This window comes from Conger conger, chromosome 1, assembly GCF_963514075.1.
Source record: "Conger conger chromosome 1, fConCon1.1, whole genome shotgun sequence".
Classification (NCBI taxonomy): Eukaryota; Metazoa; Chordata; class Actinopteri; order Anguilliformes; family Congridae; genus Conger; species Conger conger.
The window spans coordinates 93,403,059-93,425,558 of record NC_083760.1 but is presented as its reverse complement, the minus strand read 5'-3'; the positions used below and the strand labels follow the sequence as shown (position 1 = coordinate 93,425,558).

Below are 22,500 nucleotides of genomic sequence, written 5' to 3'. Positions count from 1 at the left end.
ACTGTATGTCGGGTACAGAACCTACCCACCTGCCCTACTGTACATCTGGTACAGAACCTACCCACCTGCCCTACTGTACGTCTGGTACAGAACCTACCCACCTGCCCTACTGTACGTCTGGTACAGAACCTACCCAGGTCCCCTGGCATACTGTACGTCTGGGGCATAACAAGGCCTTCTCCAATAGGAGAGTGAGGGGAGAGTTTTCTGAAAGAGCCGCCATTTTGTACAGTGGATTGGGGTTAGATACGGTACCTGAGGGTTTGTTTTGTGTGTGTGTGAGGAAGAGAGAGAGAGAGAGAGAGAGAGAGAGAGAGAGATTGAAATCATAGGCCTACGTTCAGGGCAGAGGTCATCATTCCGATATTAGCGGAACAATCATCAGAATGTTTAAAGGCCATAATATTGGAGGATGTCGTAATGTTTTAGGCCATTTGATTGGAGAATGCTGTAATATTTTAGGCCGTTTGATTGGAGGATGTTGTAATGTTTTAGGCTGTTTGATTGGAGGATGTTGTAAAACTCTAGGGCGTTTCATTGGAGGATGTTGTAATGCTTAGAGGATGTTGATTGGAGGATGTTGTAATGCTTGTAGGAGGTTGTAATACTTTAGGGTGTTTGATTGGAGGATGGTGTAATGCTTGGAGGGTGTTGATTGGTGGGGATGATGTAATGCTTGACCAAGAAAAGAAAGATTAGGAAGACAACAACCTGCCTCCCAGACTACAGAACACACCAGCCTCTTTAGTGTCTGCCATTTTATAATATCTGGGGTAGTTTGTAGGAAGGCCCATATTATGACCATGGCATTCTCCATTTCTGCTCTCCCTCTCCCTCTCCCTCTCTCTTACACTCTGTCTATCCACCCCCCCCCCCCCCCCCCCACCCCCCGCCACATTATCACAGAGACACACCAGCCGCCCAAATGAAAACCAGTCACACACAAAAAGCCTTTCTGTCTTCAGTTCATCTCACAGAGAGAAAGACAGTCTACAGCAGGCCTGAGCAACCGTGGAGAGAGGGAGAGAAAGAGAGAGGAAGAGAGAGAGAGAGAGAGAGAGAGAGAGAGAGAGAGGAAGAGAGAGAGAGAGAGAGAGAGGAAGAGAGAGAGAGAGAGAGAGAGAGAGAGAGAGAGGAAGAAGGGTGTGTGAAGTGGCAGTGATGGAGTGAGATTATTACAGATCTAAAGCTCATTGTTCTGTCCTTCCGTAGTGGTTCTATTGCACAGGATTTCTCCTGCTCTAGATCCGAAATGCTTTACAGATGATGGCAGCACTTCAAACCACTGCCTGTTTTCACCAAGAAAACACACACACACACACGCATGCACACATACATACTGTACTTACACATACACACACACACACACACACGCATGCACACATACATACTGTACTTACACACACACACACAGACCACACACCGCATACACCACACACACATACATACTGTACTTACACACACACACACACACACACACACAGACCACACACCGCATATACCACACACACATACATACTTTACTTACACACACACACACACACACACACAGACCACACACCGCATATACCACACACACATACATACTGTACTTACACACACACACACACACACACACACGCATGCACACATACATACTGTACTTACACACACACACACACACACACACACGCATGCACACATACATACTGTACTTACACACACACACACAGACCACACACCGCATACACCACACACACATACATACTGTACTTACACACACACACACACACACACACACACACAGACCACACACCGCATATACCACACACACATACATACTGTACTTACACACACACACACACACACACACCACACACACATACATACTGTACTTACACACACACACACACACACACCACACACATGATGTGTTATGATTGCAATAAAGCAGGAGGCTGAATGGTGGCCAGAGAAGCTTTCTTTTTCATTCTGTGTGCGTTTATTGTGTTTTGTCTTTTAAAACTGAGAGGATTTGAAAGCAGAGCCAGTGGGGGGTGCTCTGGGTTTTAACACACACACACACACACACACACACACATAATCTCTCCTGCTGTAGATCTGAAACACACACACACACTAACTGCTCTGGGTTTTCACATGAGCCACATCTGCCTCCGCAGAACACATCTGAGAGAGAGAGCGTGAGAATGAGAAAGAGATCGGCAGAGAGATAGTAAGAGAGGGAGGGAGAAAGAGAGAATTTCTAATGTTCGCCCCTATGTTATCTCTGGCCTTTTTACAGCACAGTATTCTATCGTTTTGGTCATGATTATTGTCAATTATTATTGCCAATACCTATTTTTCTCTCACTCTCTTGGGCACTTGGTCAAACATACACACACACACACACACACACACACACACACACATACACACAAACTGAGGCAGAGTGAGAGAAAGAAAGCCGTCTTGGTTCGCTCTGGAAGACTAGAGTGAATAGCAGAGTTAAAGATACATGTGCTATGCTGTTAACTTTATTACCTGTGTGCTAACATGACACACTGAGGAGAAGCTAAGGGCCTATTATCCCTCAGAGTGATACACGTTCACACACCATACACCGGCAGGATCACACACACACCGTATACAAGCGCACACACACAGCCACACACACCATACACCGGCAGGAACACACTGCCACACACACCATACACCGGCAGGAACACACACACACCGTATACAAGCGCACACACACACACACACCATACACCGGCAGGAACACACACACACACACCATACACCAGCAGGAACACACACACACACACACCATACACCAGCAGGAACACACACACACACACCATACACCAGCAGGAACACACACACACACCATACACCAGCAGGAACACACACACACACCATACACCAGCAGGAACACACACACACACACCATACACCAGCAGGAACACACTGCCACACACACACCATACACCAGCAGGAACACACACACACCGTATACAAGCGCACACACACACACACACCATACACCGGCAGGAACACACACACACCATACACCAGCAGGAACACACTGCCACACACATCATACACCAGCAGGAACACACTGCCACACACACCATACACCAGCAGGAACACACACACACCGTATACAAGCGCACACACACACACACCATACACCGGCAGGAACACACACACACCATACACCAGCAGGAACACACTGCCACACACATCATACACCAGCAGGAACACACTGCCACACACACCATACACCAGTAGGAACACACACACACCGTATACAAGCGCACACACACACACACACACACCATACACCAGCAGGAACACACACACACACACCATACACCAGCAGGAACACACACACACCGTATACAAGCGCACACACACACACACCATACACCGGCAGGAACACACACACACCATACACCAGCAGGAACACACACACACCATACACCAGCAGGAACACACTGCCACACACATCATACACCAGCAGGAACACACTGCCACACACACCATACACCAGCAGGAACACACACACACCGTATACAAGCGCACACACACACACACACACACACACACCATACTCCGGCAGGAACAGACTGCCACACACACCATACACCAGCAGGAACACACACACACCATATACAAGTGCAAGCATGCCCTCTCACACACACCTGGGGACCAGGTAGGAGTGGTCTCCAGGTGACCCCAGGTGGGTAAGGATAACATAGTGGCCAGGGCCCTGGGTACCCCCCACAGCGCACTAGTGTTACCCCCCTACTGAAAAGAACAACTCAAGCTAGGTTTTGAAACAGCAAGCTACCAGCACTACCTAGTCCAGCTTTATGACCAGCTCATACCCAGCTACACCAGCTTTATGACCAGCTCAGTTTTCAAGCTGGCATAGCAGTGTTTTTACAGAGAAGCACGCTTGAGTAAAGTACTTAACCTGGGCTGCTTCAGTAAACATCCAGCGGCATGAAGCGCTATAAATTGCCTGGGTACAGACACTCTGGATAAAAGCTTCTTCTAAAGGCGCACTCAGTAATTTCGGTGGCTAATAAAAGGCTAATGGCTTACAACGCAGATCTGGTACAATAACGTAGAATTACACTCTGCATAAAAATAACAGAGAAGACGCTCATGTAAAACGTTTCAAAAGGAAGAAAAATGAGTATTTAAAGTAAGTGTTGGCCAGAAACAGCTTCTGTGTTCATCAAACGCCTCCCGCCTTCTACTCTTCTTCTTGTGGATTTTTCACTGAAAAAATGTTAAATTGCCGGCATTTATATAGCGCCTTTATCCAAAGCACAGTAGAATTGATGCTTCTCATTCACCCATTCATACACACACACACACACACCAATGGCGATTGGCTGCCATGCAAGGCACCAACCAGCTCGTCAGGAGCATTTAGGGGTTAGGTGTCTTGCTCAGTGACACGTCAACAGAGCCGACTGCCAGACAACTGCTCTTACCGCCTGAGCCAATGAGACGACTGCTCTTACCGCCTGAGCCAATGAGACAACTGCTCTTACCGCCTGAGCCAATGAGACGACTGCTCTTACCGCCTGAGCCAATGAGACGACTGCTCTTACCGTTTGAGCCAATGAGACGACTGCTCTTACCGCCTGAGCCAATGAGACGACTGCTCTTACCGCCTGAGCCAATGAGACGACTGCTCTTACCGTTTGAGCCAATGAGACGACTGCTCTTACCGCCTGAGCCAATGAGACGACTGCTCTTACCGCCTGAGCCAATGAGACGACTGCTCTTACCGTTTGAGCCAATGAGACGACTGCTCTTACCTCCTGAGCCAATGAGACGACTGCTCTTACCGCCTGAGCCAATGAGACGACTGCTCTTACCGCCTGAGCCAATGAGATGACTGCTTTTACCGTTGAGCCAATGAGACGATTGCTCTTACCGCCTGAGCCAATGAGACGACTGCTCTTACCGTTTGAGCCAATGAGACAACTGCTCTTACCGTTTGAGCCAATGAGACGACTGCTCTTACCGCCTGAGCCAATGAGATGACTGCTCTTACCTCCTGAGCCAATGAGACGACTGCTCTTACCTCCTGAGCCAATGAGACGACTGCTCTTACCGTTTGAGCCAATGAGACGACTGCTCTTACCGTTTGAGCCAATGAGACGACTGCTCTTACCGCCTGAGCCAATGAGACGACTGCTCTTACCGTTTGAGCCAATGAGACAACTGCTCTTACCGTTTGAGCCAATGAGACGACTGCTCTTACCGCCTGAGCCAATGAGATGACTGCTCTTACCTCCTGAGCCAATGAGACGACTGCTCTTACCTCCTGAGCCAATGAGACGACTGCTCTTACCGTTTGAGCCAATGAGACGACTGCTCTTGCCTCCTGAGCCGATGTCGCCCCAAAAAGCAAAAGCAAGCGCAGGTTCTGTGGAAGTGACTGAACGGGCCTTTAAACGCTGACACCTGAAGCCGGGTCCAGACATGAGTGTGTGAAGGACAGGCTCCAGAGGGGATGTGTCAAGACTGCACACTCACTGAGCACTTTATTAGGTACACCAGCGTGTTAATGCAAATATTGAATCAGCCAATCGTATGGCAGCAGCTAAATGCATGAAAGCATGCAGACGTGGTCAAGAGGTTGAGCTTTTTTTCAGACCAACTGTCAGAATGGGGATGACATGCGATCTAAGTGACTAAATATAATGAAAGTTCTCAACACCCTGGCTGTGCCAATGTCCCCACGAAACCAGGGATATGAGAACTGTCCTCACACACTGGGCGAGTTGAGGGCCCAACAGACACGGAATGTCACACGTAGTTCCGATCATGCCGAGTGTGTCATGGCTCCAGCGTAATAGGAATGTCAGACCTCGGTACCAACACACGTCACACGTCAAAGGTTTATGCTACGAGAGGTCCCGACTGAGCGATTCAGAATTCCTAAACGCGAGCATTCCCGATCCCGCTCCCTGCGCACTGTTCGGGAGGATTCCGGACATTCCAGCACAGAACATGTCTCCACAGCGGGGTACAGTCGTCTCACGGCGAGGGAGTGGAACCCGCAGCCAGAACTTACAGCCGCGTACATACCCCTGTCACAACTGACCCCCCCACACACCACGCCAGAACCTGGCCCCCACAAAAAAAGAGCAACTTTCAGCTTCTCTCAATCCCCACCAGGTGGGCCGGAACTGGGGCACAGGCAGCCAGACCCAACAAGAACCCAGAACCAGAACCCAACACACGGGTTCAGTACCGCTGCACCTCGTCATAAAAATGTAGGATGTTTGAGTGTGGGTATGTAAGTGTGTGTATATGTGTGTGTGTGTGTGGCAGGGTGTGAGCATGTGTGCGTGTATGTGTGTGTGTGTGGCAGGGTGTGAGTATGTGTGCGTGCATGTGTGTGTGTGGCAGGGTGCGTGTATGGGGGGTACATGTGTGTGTGTGTCTGTGTGTGTGTGTGTGTGTGTGTGTGTGAGATAGTATGAGTTTGAGTGTGTGTAAGTGTGTGTTTATATGTGGGAGAGTGTGGCAGACTGTGGCAGAGTGTATGTGTGTGTGTGTGTGTGTGTGTGTGTTCCAGGCCAAATAGTTTTACTGGACCTTGGCACCCGTTAACTCGTCCTTAAAAATCATCAGCAGGGAGAGAGCGAGACAGAGCCGCTCCACTCCGCTCCAGAACAGCTGATCATCACCCCTCTGCAGGTCTGGGGTTCTGCAGGCCTGGGGTTCTGCAGGTCTGGGGTTCTGCAGGCCTGGGGTTCTGCAGGTCTGGGGTTCTGCAGGTCTGGGGCTCTCAGGTCTGGGGTTCTGCAGGTCTGGGGTTCTGCAGGTCTGGGGTTCTGCAGGTCTGGGGCCCTGCAGGTCTGGGGCTCTGCAGGTCTGGGGCTCTGCAGGTCTGGGGCTCTGCAGGTCTGGGGCTCTGCAGGTCTGGGGCTCTCAGGTCTGGGGCTCTCAGGTCTGGGGCTCTCAGGTCTGGGGCTCTGCAGGTCTGGGGTTCTGCAGGTCTGGGGCTCTGCCGGCTGGCTGTCAGAGCCCGGTAGGTAACAGGTACGATGTTATTAATGGTTAAATTACGCAGAGCCTGCTGTTATTTACTTAATACACACACACGCGCTAATGGAGGTTTCAAAAAGCTATTAGCTCAGAATACTTCCACAGAAGTTGATGTGCTGTGCAGTGTCTGCAGGAGAGAGGTAGAGGCATTGATTTCTATCTCCCTGCCCCCGCTCTTTCTGAATGCTATTTTTAAATGCAAGGGCTTCCCCTTTAAGGTGTGCAGCATATAAAAAAATGAATGAAAAACATGAAATCAACGCCATTTGTAACAATGCCATTTTCAGCCTCCATTCTGTAGGATACACACATATACTGAACATTGTACTTCTCTATCAGTTCCATAACACAGTACCAACATATCCACTGCCTAATACTACACTGACAAACAAAACACTACTTAACACTGCACTACCCTCACAGTTCAGTAACACTGGACTAATACACTCAGTGAGCACTTTATTAGGTATTTATTATACTTTTTTTTTTCTTTACTTATACTGCTGAAGCCTATTTATTTAGAGTTATAATGAGTTGAGTGTTCAGAGATGCTCTTCTCCATACCACTGTTGTAATGTGTGGTTATTTTTACATTATTTGCGTTACTATCATCTTCCTGTCAGCTTTGAGGGCCATTCTCCTCTGACCACTGTCTCGTTTCTGTCTGCAGAACTGCTGCCCACTGGATTTTTTTTGCCATTCTTTGGAAACTTTAGAGATGTGTGTGCAGCTAGTGGGCGTGAAAATCCCAGGAGATCAGCAGTTTCTGAGATACTCAAACCACCCTGTCTGCCACCAACAATCATTCTACGGTCAAAGTCACTTTGATCACATTTTCCCCCATTCTGATGGTTGAGGTGAATATTAACTGAAGCTCCTGACCCGTATCTACATGATTGTATGCATTGCACTGCTGCCACACAATTGGCTGATTTGATAATTGCATGAATAAGTAGGTGTAATAAAATAGAAATCACTCAATAAAGGTCATGTCACAAGTGTGATTTTTATCGACTTCCGTAAAGCCTTTGAATCATCACAGTGAATCATCAGATTCTTCTGGATAAACTCGACTCATTTCAACTTTCCCCCTCCGTGGAAATGATGCTGTCCTCATATCTATCAAATAGATCCCACGTGGTTAAAAATCAGTCAAGTAACATCTCCCCCTATAGCATGCAACATTGGGGTACCACAAGGCAGCATTCTCGGCCCCATACCCTTTCTTCTGTGTATAAATGACCTTCCTAATGTGTGTAAACATTCAAATTACCTTCTGTATGCTGATGACACTCATCTTTCTATCTATCCAAACCCTGATGTCATAAACTCAAAACTCTCTTCTGATCTTCACCTGTTGCATGACTGGCTAACAAACAAATCACCTCACAATTAACATTAAAAAAACAGAATCCATTCCCCAAAGAAATCTATACCCATGTCTGACCCAATTCACTTTGCAATTCAAACTACCACAGAAACATATTCATACCTTTGCGTACACCTAGATTCATGCACATCTCACTTACCATAGTCACATTCATATTCTCACAAAGAAACTCAACCAAAAACTGTATGGCTTTAACAAAATCGCATCCTATCTTACCCACACAGTCTCACACAGAATGATTACATGCAATCATTCTTTCAACAATATCATACTGTCTCTCAATCGGGTCCCTCACCACAAAGGAAATTGTTGAAACAAAAGCAAGATCATACATTAGAGCCTATAGGATCCATAGCAATCTTCTTCCCGGGACCCACCATTTTCATTTTTATTTATTTAACCAGGTGAGTTAAATAAAGGAGCATTGACTTTTCAAAACTACACAATTCATTTCGCCAGTAAATCTTACGTTCAGATTCAGAACAATCACTCCCTTCCATCACTTACTGTTCTACCTCTAAGACACAACACAACAAGACAGGAACACACCACCAGATCACTTGCACTTAATCCTGTATCGGATTATAAAAACAACTACGGCCAAAGATCTTTTTTCCACACATACACCAAACTTAGAAATGAGATCCCATATCACAGAGTAATATCCTCTATTTCACACTTCAAACAGGTATTTAATATTCTCACTCACACAGATATGATCACACACACACACACACACACACACACACACACTACAGAGAAAGAGACATAAACACTCAGACAATGCGTCAGCAGTTGACTAAACGACCAATGATTAGCCAATGAGCGACGCTGAAAACTTTATTCTGAACCTGATTGGTTGCATTGCATCATTGGGTCACATTCATACTAATTAGAAACTCTCAAATTTCTAGTTAATTAACTCAGTGTCAACCAAAGCCAGTTCCATAAGCTGTTCCGAAAATCAGGGGCAATATTATTGGCGTCGAGCCAGTGTGGAAGCAGGGTAGCAATTAAGCCCAGAAATGACATTACTTTGATCAGTGTTGGCCTAGAACTGGACTGACACCTGTCCAACAACATTTGAATAGATGCGTCATTACAACACCGAGCGCCTCAGGTTGAACGTCATGGCAACGCCGCGTGGCTGGACAGACCGTAACTAAGGAGACGCTTCTTTTACACTCACAGATGTGACGGTTAGGGTTCCGTGTCCGTGCCTGCCGAGCGGCTCACTTACTGTGAAACAGCTCCCCCGTGCGGCCATGCTTGGTTACGACACGACGGAAATCACCTGGTGCCCCCTCCTCCTCAGACCGACCAGTACACGCCGGGAGCCCGAAGCCAGGTCCCAACCACAGACGAGCCACAGCCGCGCTGCAAGGTGTCAGGCGCGGAAACGAGAGAAAGTTTTCAGGAGGGGACACAGCGACCGAGCATCCCACCGCCCTCCCGCGTCGGAAAACCCACTTTCCCACATTTTAATCTGGGACAACCTCAAACAATTTGCTGACTGGCCATGACTTACTAACGGCATTAAAATAAATAAACCCTCCAAATAAATGGCTCCGTTTTCCATTCGCGCTGGCCCCTAGTGGGAGGGGGGGAAGTGGTCATCATGCTAAAATGCCATTTGAATTGTTACTGGAAGGGACCCCCATGCCCTCTCTACCCACACAACTACCGTAGGGAAATAACCCTACCCCTCACACCCACCAACCGTTCCCTTCCCACGTCCGCTAGAACATTCCCTGGACCTCTGGCTCCGTTCGCAAAGCCTACTGGGAAATACGATACCAGCCCGGTGCAAGAACTTAGGCCAACATTTCGGTACACAGACAGAGCGATGGACGGACTCCTGTCAGAGAGGCCAGAAACCCCCTTTCCCAGCACCCGTCTCCGCTAGGCCCGTATCCATCGTACCCACCGCTACACCCGGCGTTTCTCCAATCCAACTTCCGCCTCTACGCTCTGAAATATGTCATACCATCTCGCCATCAGTTTACAACTATTTTTCCCTGCCTTCTAATCCGCGTTTAGCTTTAACGAGCACGCAAATTACAGTGCTCCACTGTGTCAAAAGTAGGCTAGACAGATAAGTGCTATTGCGCAAAAACCTGGGAAGACACCTTGCAGGCCCACGCTTTGGCCACTACCGCATTCCCTTCGTTGTAATGACTGTCGGCACTAATGTGGTGCACAGCGAGGAGATTAGTTACATAATATCAGGCTACATTCCGCTAAATCTTCCATGGCGAAAACCAGGTTATTTAGCACCCCGCGTTAACGCCTTTGGGTGCGTGTTGTCTACAAACGACCGTGCAGCTCAACCAGTTGCGTCAGATTTAATAATCAACAAGACGGACACTAAAACACCTGGCGGAGCGCGTCACGGCGAAAATAGAAACGCATCGCCCACATAGCCGTGCAGTCGCTGAACACCTGCGGTACCCGAGCGTAGTGTGTGTGTGTGTGTGTGTGTGTGTGGCGGGTTGGACAGGGCGGGGCGAGCCAGGCACGCGGGCCCTGGGGCGTTCGCAACGCGGTCGGATTAGCAGCCGAGAGCGGTAATGACACACCGCCACCCTCTCCTTCGGTCTCCCGTCTGCTGGTCTTTGAAATCTCCCCAATTCCACTAATTCCATCCAACTCAGTCAGGCGGGCGCACTCAGAAAGGCGAGAAGGAAAGGGGATTGTTTTCGCTCAGACACCATCGCTTCAATTGATGCGAGGTGTCCATTACAACATGAAAAGTGCGTACTGTTAAAAGATAATGAGTACACTGTGATTATGGACGTCAGTAGCTTCAACATATCGTGTGCAGGTCAACAGGATGATCGCTTTAACGCACAAAGATCGCACTGTTCAATTCCGAGGTCTTACTTTTTGAGAGAGAACATTGTGTTGTCTTTTTTTTTTTTTTTTTAACCTCCATAAAGAAAGTCTGCAAAAACACACCTTGTTGGAGAGAGATCAACATGTCAGACCCACGGCGCTTTGCTAACAAGTCACAGACGCGGTATTTTTCTAAGGACGCGTTTGATGCCAACATATTTCCGAATAAAACGAGCGCCTGCCGAAGATGTAAGGACCTGATAAACTGCATGGAAGGCATTAAGGAGCCCGAGACGTACAGTACTGGAGTCATGAAGGAATTTTTTCGGCCGGGCGTCGTCCAAGAACAACAACGCGCCGCGCGTCCGCCGTGCCAGAAACGCCTTCTCCCGTCTCATGTGGGGCGATGCGTGTGAGCCGCAGGTTAAGCCTTAAATATGGAAAGCGGTACCCTTATGGGGAATGGCAAGTACAGTGTTTCGCATTGCGAGGCACGGCACAAATCAACTGCGAACACTCCTCGGCCAAAAATATCGGTTCCAGACGACGAGGAATATCAAAATAATATTTGGCTGTGAAAATTACATAAAAACTCCCTCCCACCCGCCCTCCCTGTTCTCTCTCGAAACAAAGCACCCCTTCTCTGGTGTAAAAGCCACGATAGAAGACGACAATACATTAAAAATGATCATTATGAAGTTGTTGGTAACAGTACAGGTGTAGGCCTATGAGAAACAACACCAGCAGACAGGGATTTGCAGAGGGCCAGGTGCGAGAGGAAGGAGTGAAGTCACCTGTACAGGAGAGAAGGACGTGTGCACTGCTCAATGCGCTATCCATACGTAGACCTACAAGGGCCAGATTATTATTATTATTATTATTTTTTAAAGATCACAAAACCCAATTAAAAAGCGAAACTTAAATGAAATGGGTGTAAATGAGTGTAGTGTAATGTAGCCTCCGGGGTGCCGAACGGGGAGAATGTTCTGGAATAGTGAACTGAAGGCCAGCAGCCTCGATCCTCGGAGGGATTCATTAAGAGCGACTGGAGTGTGCGGTTTAGGGCCTAGCGGTTAGCCTAGCGTCCACGGAACTCCGGTTCACCCCGTAGATTTTTCTCCTCATGTGGCCAGTCCTGTTTTTGGATGGGGGCTACATTTTCACTTTGTTATATCATGGAAGTTCTGCGATGTGTCCGGCCAGACACAGTCCACTCAATGAGTATTTGAACAGAGACACAATTTTAATTTTTTAAAATTTATTTATTTTTGTTACACTTTTTAAATTAAACGATGTATACGAGGTTACAGTGCAGACCGTCAGCTTTGAATTTTTGGGTATTTACATCCATATGAGGACTGGACAGTCAGCTCCTCATCTGTTTCTAGGCCAGCTGTGTGTGGTTGCATCATTAGTTCATACACAAGAAAGCTAGCAAAAGTCTAGAGTTTACTCTAGCAGTGGCATTTACATTTAAAGTCATTGCCAGTCATTAAAGTGTCAAATCCAGTTAAATGAGCCATTGTGAGGCAGAAATGACCACGGAAGACCGCTGTAGTGGATGACCAAATAAAATATTTAATTGTGAAGTCTAAATACACACAAGACCCAAAGGATACTTCCCCCTGACCTGTGAAACACGGTGGAGGTAATATAGTGTCCTGGCTTGGGCATGCAAGGCTGCCACTGGAGCTGGCTCAGATGTCTTCTTGGACGATGTGTCTGTTGATTAAGTGTCCAGAAACATCTTATCTGCTCAGATCCAGCCAAATGTCTCCAAACTCACTGGATGGTGAGTTGAAGTTGGGACGATGACCTGAAACGCACTGCTTAAGCGACCTAGGGCCCCAAAACCAGGATGGGTGATAGGCTTAGCCGGTCAGGAAGCATCCGAATCCAACTGAACATGCTCCTCACACTGGCTGAAGGCGAAACAAGCAAGCAGTAACTGAAGGCAGCCGCAGTGCGGGCCTGGCAGAGCGTCACCAGGGAAGATACCCAGCGTCTGGTGATGTCTGTGGGTCACAGACTACAGGCAGAGCACCACCAGGGAAGATACCCAGCGTCTGGTGATGTCTGTGGGTCACAGACTACAGGCAGAGCACCACCAGGGAAGATACCCAGAGTCTGGTGATGTCTGTGGGTCACAGGCTACAGGCAGTCACTGACTGGAATGGATATGGATGCAAATACCCGCAAATTAAATCTGTCTGCACTTTAACCTCATATTCATCGTATCATTCCAAATACAATGTGCCGGAGTACATAGCCAAAGCAAAAAATGTCGCCGTCCAAATACTTACAGACTGCAAATGCGCACTGCTGAAAAAGAACACATTTGACAATAGGCTACTGTACAGCATAATTTTTAAAAAAAATGTAAATGCTCGAAATGGGCGTCTGCTCCGAGCGGTGAAGAAATATTCTGTCTGGCGAGGACTGAGCCCACGATTGGCCAACCCCATTGTGCGGAGCTAAACCAGATATCCCGTCAACACAGACCAACACTAATGAGATGCAGGGACGGGACTGAGCGCTTCAGACACAAAAACAATCCGCGCTGTTTTCGCCCTCATTATCCAATTAAAGTAATGGGCTCGCCGTGCCCGTAACGCGCGTGGGTGGGAGGGATCGCCAGAACGAAGAAAACGCTCCCATTCAGAGCTTCAGTGTCGTGTTTATGTCTGGCGGCATTTCCTCCTTGCGAGGATAGGCAGAATGAGTTATGAGGAAAGATCTAGCAATCATATTCGGAATGGGAAAAAAAGGGTAGGCTACGTCTGCCGAATGAAACGCAATACTTTAATCACCCAGAGAGCCCCAAATGAACTCCCCCGCCTCTGGCTTGCGAAACGCACGGAATTATCTGCTTTCAAAATAAGACTTGTTTTTTTTTTCCCCCGCAGTGAGGAATTGAGAACAAGCCCCATACAATATCCACTCATGAATACGTCTTTGTCCCCGGGGGAACGTTTTCAAAGACACTTCCCTATTTGTAAATATTCGCGGAAAGTGATGAACAAGCGCGAGCCCTCTCGCTAAATTTGAGTTTCTGCACAACGGGGCTGACAAATATTAAAATGCGCGTCTCTGGTCGTTACCCGCAGAACAGAGTTGCGTTTCACTCCCAATTAACTTTCCTAAGATGCGGAGTACATTCCTTAAATTCACAGTGCATCTCTGGACCCATCTAGTGGACAAAACGCGTTCCAAACACAATGAATACCAGAATGAACGGTAAAATGGTAAATGGCTGGCATTTATATAGCGCCTTTATCCAAAGCACTGTACAATTGATGCTTCTCATTCACCCATTCACACACACTCACACACAGCAGCGGCGATTGGCTGCCATGCAAGGCACCAACCAGCTCGAATGAATGAATGGGGTCATCACTCGGTTCAATGCTGGCAATTCCGTTCCATCTGTTGACGCACACATTAAACGGTCCAAAAGAGCTTCCTTTGAACTGAAAGAGCTTAATAGGGCATTGAGGACAAAGTCTTGTCGGTACGGACTAAACAATAAATGAAAGAATCACACTCGGAGAAGGATAGTGAAAATATATATATTTTTATTGTTAGCTGCCAGCGGTTTATGGATATACCAGGAAAATGTGCTGAAGATTGCAGGTGTACAACTGCACAACATCACACTTTCACACCGGTACAAAAGCATATGAAGCACGCGCAGCAAATAAACGGTAGAATATCAGTAAAACGTGTGAATGCGTATATGTATATTTGAAAAGTTAGTATGACAAAAAAAAAAAGAAAAAAAAAAAGAAAATAACACCTGATATCTAAATAATGATAAATTCCACAGAGTACGGTACTTGCAGTGTTGGTATCTAAAAACGCTCTCCACAAAAAAAAACATTTTATTTTTATTTTAAGCACTTTTAGTAGTCCAGAACGACTCCCTGGTTCTGTTACACTTTGAAAAGGCACTGGCGAGGCGGTGTTGTGACAGCACACAAGGGGGAACGCTTTCCCCAAGTTCACGCAAAAATATCACTAACTTAAGATTCAACAGAAATGTTGCGAGAACGTTCTTTTTATATATATATATTTTTTCTTTCTTTCTTTTTTCCACGTGCTGCAACACCACGACGTTGCACGGCGATCGTTTGATCGGGTTTCAACGCGCTCCCTCTCCGTCTCAACCGAAAATATATTCTCCAAAGCGACTGATTACAAACCCACTCCGTCAAGGGAGGTTTATGCTAAGTTTACGTGAAGAGAGGATTTATTTAAAGGTTTTGCAAACACCCAAAATGTAGCATAAACCTACTGTAGCAAGCACCGGTCTGGTCTTTCATTCGACTTGAGAGGTGGGGGGTGAGACAAATGACTGGCAGGGAATTTGTCGTTTTTAGGACAAATGCCAATTAGACGTTTATTTCAATACTGTCAAAATGGTAAAGCAAACAAAAATAAAGCCACAGTCATCGCTTGCGTGTTTGGTTTGAAATGTACATAAACTGCAATGGAGTGGCAAATTAAAACTTTACTGCAGATAAACTAAACGAAGCATGAACGCGATGAACGAGGCCAGGACAGACGTTTTTGTCACCTTGTACAAACCCCCAGAAGCGGGTAAAAAGGACTTCGTTCCCCCTCCTGAAAATCAAACGAATGTATAAAAATCAAAATTCTTTTTTTCCCCATTAACACTCAAAACAAAATATTTACAATTCCTTTTTTTTTTCTTTAACATTGAATTAAAACATGCCTGGGGGAAGAAATGAAAACACAGAGGGGGAGGAAATCGTCCCAAAAAAGGAAAGAAGAAAAACAAAATAAAATAAATTAAAGCATTTTTTTAATTTTAAATTTTTTTTTAAATGTAACTATCTCGAATACATTCAGCTAATCTGAGGGTCGTGCTGGCGGAGAGGAGCGAGACGAGGGGCACGTGCTGCGAGCTCTAACGCTCTGGTGACGTAGCGCCTCCTGGCCGCCATCTTTACGGTAATCCCGCCCGCGCGCTAGTGTTACCGGTAAGCCAATCAATGCGCGCGGAGGAGACGCTCAGGTTCCGCAACAGGAGTCGCACCGTCCACATTCAGCCTTTTCCTTCCCGCCCCTGAAGAAATATAAACTACCGCAAGACTAGCGCGAGGTGCACATTGTAGTTACCTTCATTATACGAGACCCATATGACAGGGAGAGAGGGAGAAAGAGAGAGAGAGGGGAGGTATGTGTGTGTGTGTGTGTGAGAAAGGTGGGGAGAGGCACAGCAATAAGCAGGTGTAGTTAAATATCTTTTGGTTGTTTGAGCAAAGTTAAATGTGTCACTATACCTTTAAGATCAATGTCTGTGGATTATTACCACTCTTGGGGTATAGTATTATACCCCCCAAATCTAAAACATTTAACACCTTCCTGACCAGCAACATCGCCTCGATCAGGAATCACCAACTCACCAACTCAGTATTTGGTGATCGACCAGACTGTCTTCACACCTGACTCCCAGGTAAAGGGAGGGTGAACACTCCTGACTCCCAGGTAAAGGGAGGGTGAACACACCTGACTCCCAGGTAAAGGGAGGGTGAACACACCTGACTCCCAGGTAAAGGGAGGGTGAACACACCTGACTCCCAGGTAAAGGGAGGGTGAACACTCCTGACTCCCAGGTAAAGGGAGGGTGAACACACCTGACTCCCAGGTAAAGGGAGGATGGACACACCTGACTCCCAGGTAAAGGGAGGGTGAACACACCTGACTCCCAGGTAAAGGGAGGGTGAACACACCTGACTCCCAGGTAAAGGGAGGGTGGACACACCTGACTCCCAGGTAAAGGGAGGGTGGTCACACCTGACTCCCAGGTGTAGGGAGGGTGAACACACCTGACTCCCAGGTAAAGGGAGGGTGAACACACCTGACTCCCAGGTAAAGGGAGGGTGGAAAACCAGCAGTTCTCGGCCCTCGAGGACCGTGAGTTGCTGATCCCTGATCGAAATCATTAATAAAGCAATGACTTCATAAGCGTGTGAATTAAGTGTTTCATAACATACTGATAGTGTGTTGACATATCCCCATGGTTACTAAAGAGCAGGTAGCAGAGCTGTGAAGTCCCACAGTTCTGCGGATCCAGGAGAAGAGTCTCTGTCACACTCATCCTTCCCTCTCTTCTTCCTTCTCAGTCATCCCTCGTTCCAACTCGAGGCCTCGCTGTTCCTACGGCAACTGCATATCACTTATTCCAAAACACCACAGAGGAAGATGAGGAGGAGAAGGAAGAGGAGCACTTTTTTTTGTTTTTTTATCCAGATGTCCTTGTCCACAGCAAAGAAAAAGCAAATTTTTCCTGAATATGTCTCTGGAGTGCTTAGATGAGCTTTTTTTTTTATTTATTTTTTTTAAAACACAAAAAAGCGGGGTGGGGGGGGGTTGCAGCCTCGGTCCGCTGTAGATGGGCGAAGGGGTGAATTCCGTAAGGAAAGGCACAGTGCATCGTGGGTAAACCGTGATATGCAATAGCACACGTGTGTTTTGGCAGTCGCTCCTTACTGCGTCTCCTGTCCCAAACGGCAAGGGGGGGGGGGGAGAGGGATGTCCGCTAACAGCACAAAACCTTGATGAAAAGAAAACTAAACAGTAATCATGCAACTGTTATCTCTTTATAACGCTTCTAAATGGAGAGAGCGAGGGAGGGATGGAGAGAGAGGGAGGGAGGGAGGGAGAAGGAGGGAGGGATGGATGGAGAAGGAGAGAGAGGGAGGGGGGGAGGGAGAAGGAGAGAGGGATGGATGGAGAAGGAGAGAGAGGGAGGGAGGGAGAAGAGAGGAGTGAGACGGGAGGGAGAGAGAGGAGAGAGAGAGAAGAGAGGGAGAGAGAGAAGAGAGGGAGAAAGAGGGAGGGAGAGAAGGAGGGAGGGATGATATGTCGTTCACTCCTCATGTCCCAGTGCTAACTGAGCGTGGGGGGCGGGCGGGGGCGGGGCATGGGCTGGGGGCGGGGACTACTTGACGAGCCTCTTGGCCACGTCCCCGTAGGCGATCTCGATCTCCTTGTCGCTGGGGCAGGTGTTGGTGAACTCCTCGCGCGTGTAGGCGTTGCCCAGGTACTTCCAGATCCCGCTCATGTCCTGCGGGATGTCGAAGCCGCGGTACTTCCTCGCCACCACCTGCAGACGGGACGGGGGAGAGGAGGCGACCGTCATCAAATCACGCTCCCCTTATTCAGGGGACAACCCCCCCTGTGTGGGTTAAGGGCCTTGCTCAAGGGCCCAACAACTGCACTCATCTTCTTGGGAAATGGTAAATGGTCAACATTTATATAGCACCTTTATCCAAAGCGCTGTACAATTGATGCTTCTCATTCACCCATTCACACAGACACACACACAAACACACACACACACACACACACACACACACACACACCAATTGGCAGCCATGCAAGGCACCAACCAGCTCGTCAGGAGCACTTGGGGTGTCTTGCTCCGGGACACTTTGATCAAACCGACAACCCTCCGACTGCCAGACGACTGCTCTTACCACCGGAGCCAATGTTGCCCCACACCAGGGCTTGAACCACCTTCCAGGTCCCAGGAAAGCACCTTAGCCGCTAGGCTACATGCACCTTAGCCGCTAGGCTACAGGCACCTTAGGCGCTAGGGCTACAGGCACCTTAGCCACTAGACTACAGGAACCTTAGCCGCTAGGCTACAGGCACCTTAGCCACTAGACTACAGGCACCTTAGCCACTAGGGCTACAGGCACCTTAGCCACTAGACTACAGGCACCTTAGCCACTAGACTACAGGCACCTTAGTCACTAGACTACAGGCACCTTAGCCACTAGACTACAGGCACCTTAGCCACTAGACTACAGGCCCCTTAGCCACTAGACTACAGGCACCTTAGCCACTAGGGCTACAGGCACCTTAGCCACTAGGGCTACAGGCACCTTAGCCACTAGACTACAGGCCCCTTAGCCACTAGACTACAGGCACCTTAGCCACTAGGGCTACAGGCACCTTAGCCACTAGGGCTACAGGCACCTTAACAGCTAAGCTGTTGGCTACCTCAGCAAGGGGAAAAATAGCAGTGCACAAACAGCCTTGTTTTTATCGTGGCGAGCGTTCTTCCCTGGCCTGGGACTCATGTGTAATGACGGCAGCTGTTTTGAGTTTGGTCTCCAGGGCGTTTTAAACAGGGGAAAACAGAGTTAAAAACAACCCCGGGATGGTTCTCATCCCGTAACACAGACACGGCATCAGCGGGGGACCCCGCTGAAAACATCACGCCAGCGGTGGCACAACAACTTCATTTTAAATGAATTTTATCTGATATCAACTAACGATCCATTAATATTAATTAATGCATCCGTCACTGTGAAGAGACACGTTTAAAAATGTGGAAACTCGTTGCTAACGCGCTGATTTCAGACGCACCAAACGCTCGCTACAGAGTGAGGTACACGTCGATGTTTTAATCAAGGAAAGCGACTCGTTTCCATTTGATGCGCAGTTTTGCACACTCTGCAGCCCCATCACAAAAGGAATCTGCACTGAACAACAAGGAACTCAAGAGTGGATCTGCTTGGAGTATTTCCTGGTTCATGCCCTGTTCGACTGACGATGGCTGCGGTTCTGCTGTGCATAAGTCGAATGTTTATTCAAAGAAAATATTTTATTCAACCGTTAAAATTATATTTTAACCAAAATGGCGACAGTGAAGCAGTCCCGTGGGTAATTCCCACATCGGGAAATGTTTCCACCAGAGTTACGCTGAGATATTGGGATAATAAACCGCACATGTGAACACGGGGGGCGTGACAGACACAGAACAGCACACAGACTTACGGGAATCTGACTGAAGCTGGGCTGAAGGGCGTCTGCCATTATTTCTGTCCTCCTGGGTAAGTGGTTTTTATTTTTGGTGCTAGTTTTGTATTTGTAGTCCGTTTTTGATTACCGTGACGATGTGCAGTTTGGGTTACCTTTGACGATGGGACAGAGTTCGGGACAGAGTTCGGGACAGAGTTCGGGACAGAGTTCGGGACAGAGTTCGGGACAGAGTTCGGGACAGAGTTCGTGACAGTTTGGGGCATTACCTTGACAATGTGACAGTTGTTTGTGACAGTTTGTGACAGTTTGGGGCACAGGTGTTTGTGACAGTTTGTGACAGTTTGTGACAGTTTGTGACAGTTTGTGACAGTTTGTGACAGTTGGGGGCGTTACCTTGACGATGTGAAGCTTGGGCAGCAGGTTGCAGTCTGCGAGCGTCATCTCGTCTCCGTCCAGGAACTTACGGGAGGAGACCTGCACGTCCTCCATGCTGTCCTGGTCGATCTCGTCAGGGAGGGGGGAGCGCAGGTACTCATCCAGCTTCTGCAGCGTCTTCAGGAGCCCCCGCTCCAGGCCTGGGGGGGAGGGGATGTTACTCATCACCAATACACATACACACACACACACACACACACACACACACACCCCTTTACCCCAATACACACACACACACACACCCCTTTACCCCAATACACACATACACACACACACACACACCCCTTTACCCCAGTACACACACACACACACACACCTCTTTACCCCAACACACACACACCTCTTTATCCCAATACACACACACACACCTCTTTATCCCAATACACACACACACACACACCCCTTTACCCCAATACACACACACACACACACACACGTCTTTATCCCAATACACACACCCCTTTACCCCAATACACACACACACACACACACACACACACACACACACACACACACACCCCTTTACCCCAATACACCCACCCCTGTACCCCAATACACATGCATATTACATTACTGTTATTTAGCTGACGCTTTTATCCAGAGGCAGTTACAGTTGATTAGACTAAGCACGGGGACAATCCCCCCTGTAGCAATGCAGGGTTAAGGGCCTTGCTCAAGGGCCCAACGGCTGTGCGGATCTTATTGTAGCTACACTGGGGCTTGAACCACCAACCTTCCGGATGCCAGCCAAGCACCTTAGACACTAGGGCTACAGACTGCCATCATCTAGACCACAGGTGTCAAACTCCAGTCCTGGAGGGCCGCGGTGTCTGCTGGTTTTCGGGTTGTTCCCGGCACCTGACACCTAACCCCCAAATGCTCCTGGCCTTGCATGGCAGCCAATCGCCGTCGGTGTGTGTGTGTGTGTGTACGAATGGGTAAATGGAGAAGCATCAATTGTACAGCGCTTTGGATAAAGGCGCTATATAAATGTCTGCCATATACCATATATATATATATATATATATATATACCATATACCTGTGGTTCATTTAAGTCTTTGATTGGCTAAAGAATCCACACACCTCGTTCTCAAAGGCCTTAATTGACAGCTGATTGAAAGGCGACCACAAAAACCCGCAGACACTGCGGCCCCCTGGGAGTTCAGTTTGACACCCCTGCTCTAGACCCTTCACTCACGATGATTAAACGGGCCTCTTTGCTCGGAGGGTTCTGTTCTACGGCAGTACGAGACGGGCCATCACAGCCTCAGACGGGCCCAAGCCCAGAGTCCAGCCCCCTCGTGAGTTTTCCCCTTTAATCCAACCACAGCACTGTGGCAAACGTAAATATTTAAATGATTATTTATTGCATTATTATTATTATTATTATTATTATTATTATTATTTTCAATTAATAACCTGAATGTGAAATAATTCCCTGATCAGACTGAGCTGAACCAGCGGGACCCCACCCACGCTGACAGGGTGGAAGGAGCTTATGTCAGGGCGTTCTTTCACAGCTCGGCCAGAAGGGGGCAGCAGAGCGCGCTAAATCAAACCGCACCCTGACGTGACCGTGCAGAGATGGGGGTAAATGAGCTGCTAAAACAGACACTTTCTGAGAGCAGTGAGGTCCCTCAGTGTGACTGGCAACCCCCCCACACAGCCAGCCCCCCCCCCCCCCCCCCCCCTTCATACACTGACATGCATCACAGCTGCTAAGGATATGAAACTCACTGCTCACACAGTGAGTCATGACCACACCCTATCAACGCAACCTGCTTAACTCTGGTAACCAATAACAATAATAATTATTATTATTATTATCATTATTATCATATATAATAATGATAATAATAGGCCATTGAGCCCATCAAGACTCATTGTCTACTCAATACCTTTGCTAGTATACAAGAGGCAAACTGGTTAAGATAATTAATAATAATTAATGTAATGTAATGTAATTAATCTTAC

The 22,500-nt window shown here is 47.8% G+C and overlaps 1 protein-coding gene across 1 annotated transcript in view; it reads right to left on the bottom strand.

Moving 5' to 3' along the window:
• Nucleotides 1-14,845: 14,845 nt before the first annotated feature.
• Nucleotides 14,846-22,500, bottom strand: part of LOC133139405 (chloride intracellular channel protein 4) — a 53,579-nt gene continuing 45,924 nt past the window's right edge. The window contains exons 5-6 of the mRNA XM_061258930.1: nt 20,483-20,664; nt 14,846-18,422 (exon numbers count right to left, since the gene is read on the bottom strand). Coding sequence (XP_061114914.1) covers nt 18,258-18,422; nt 20,483-20,664 — 347 coding nt within the window. The 3' untranslated portion in view covers nt 14,846-18,257. The remainder of the gene's footprint in view (nt 18,423-20,482; nt 20,665-22,500) is intronic.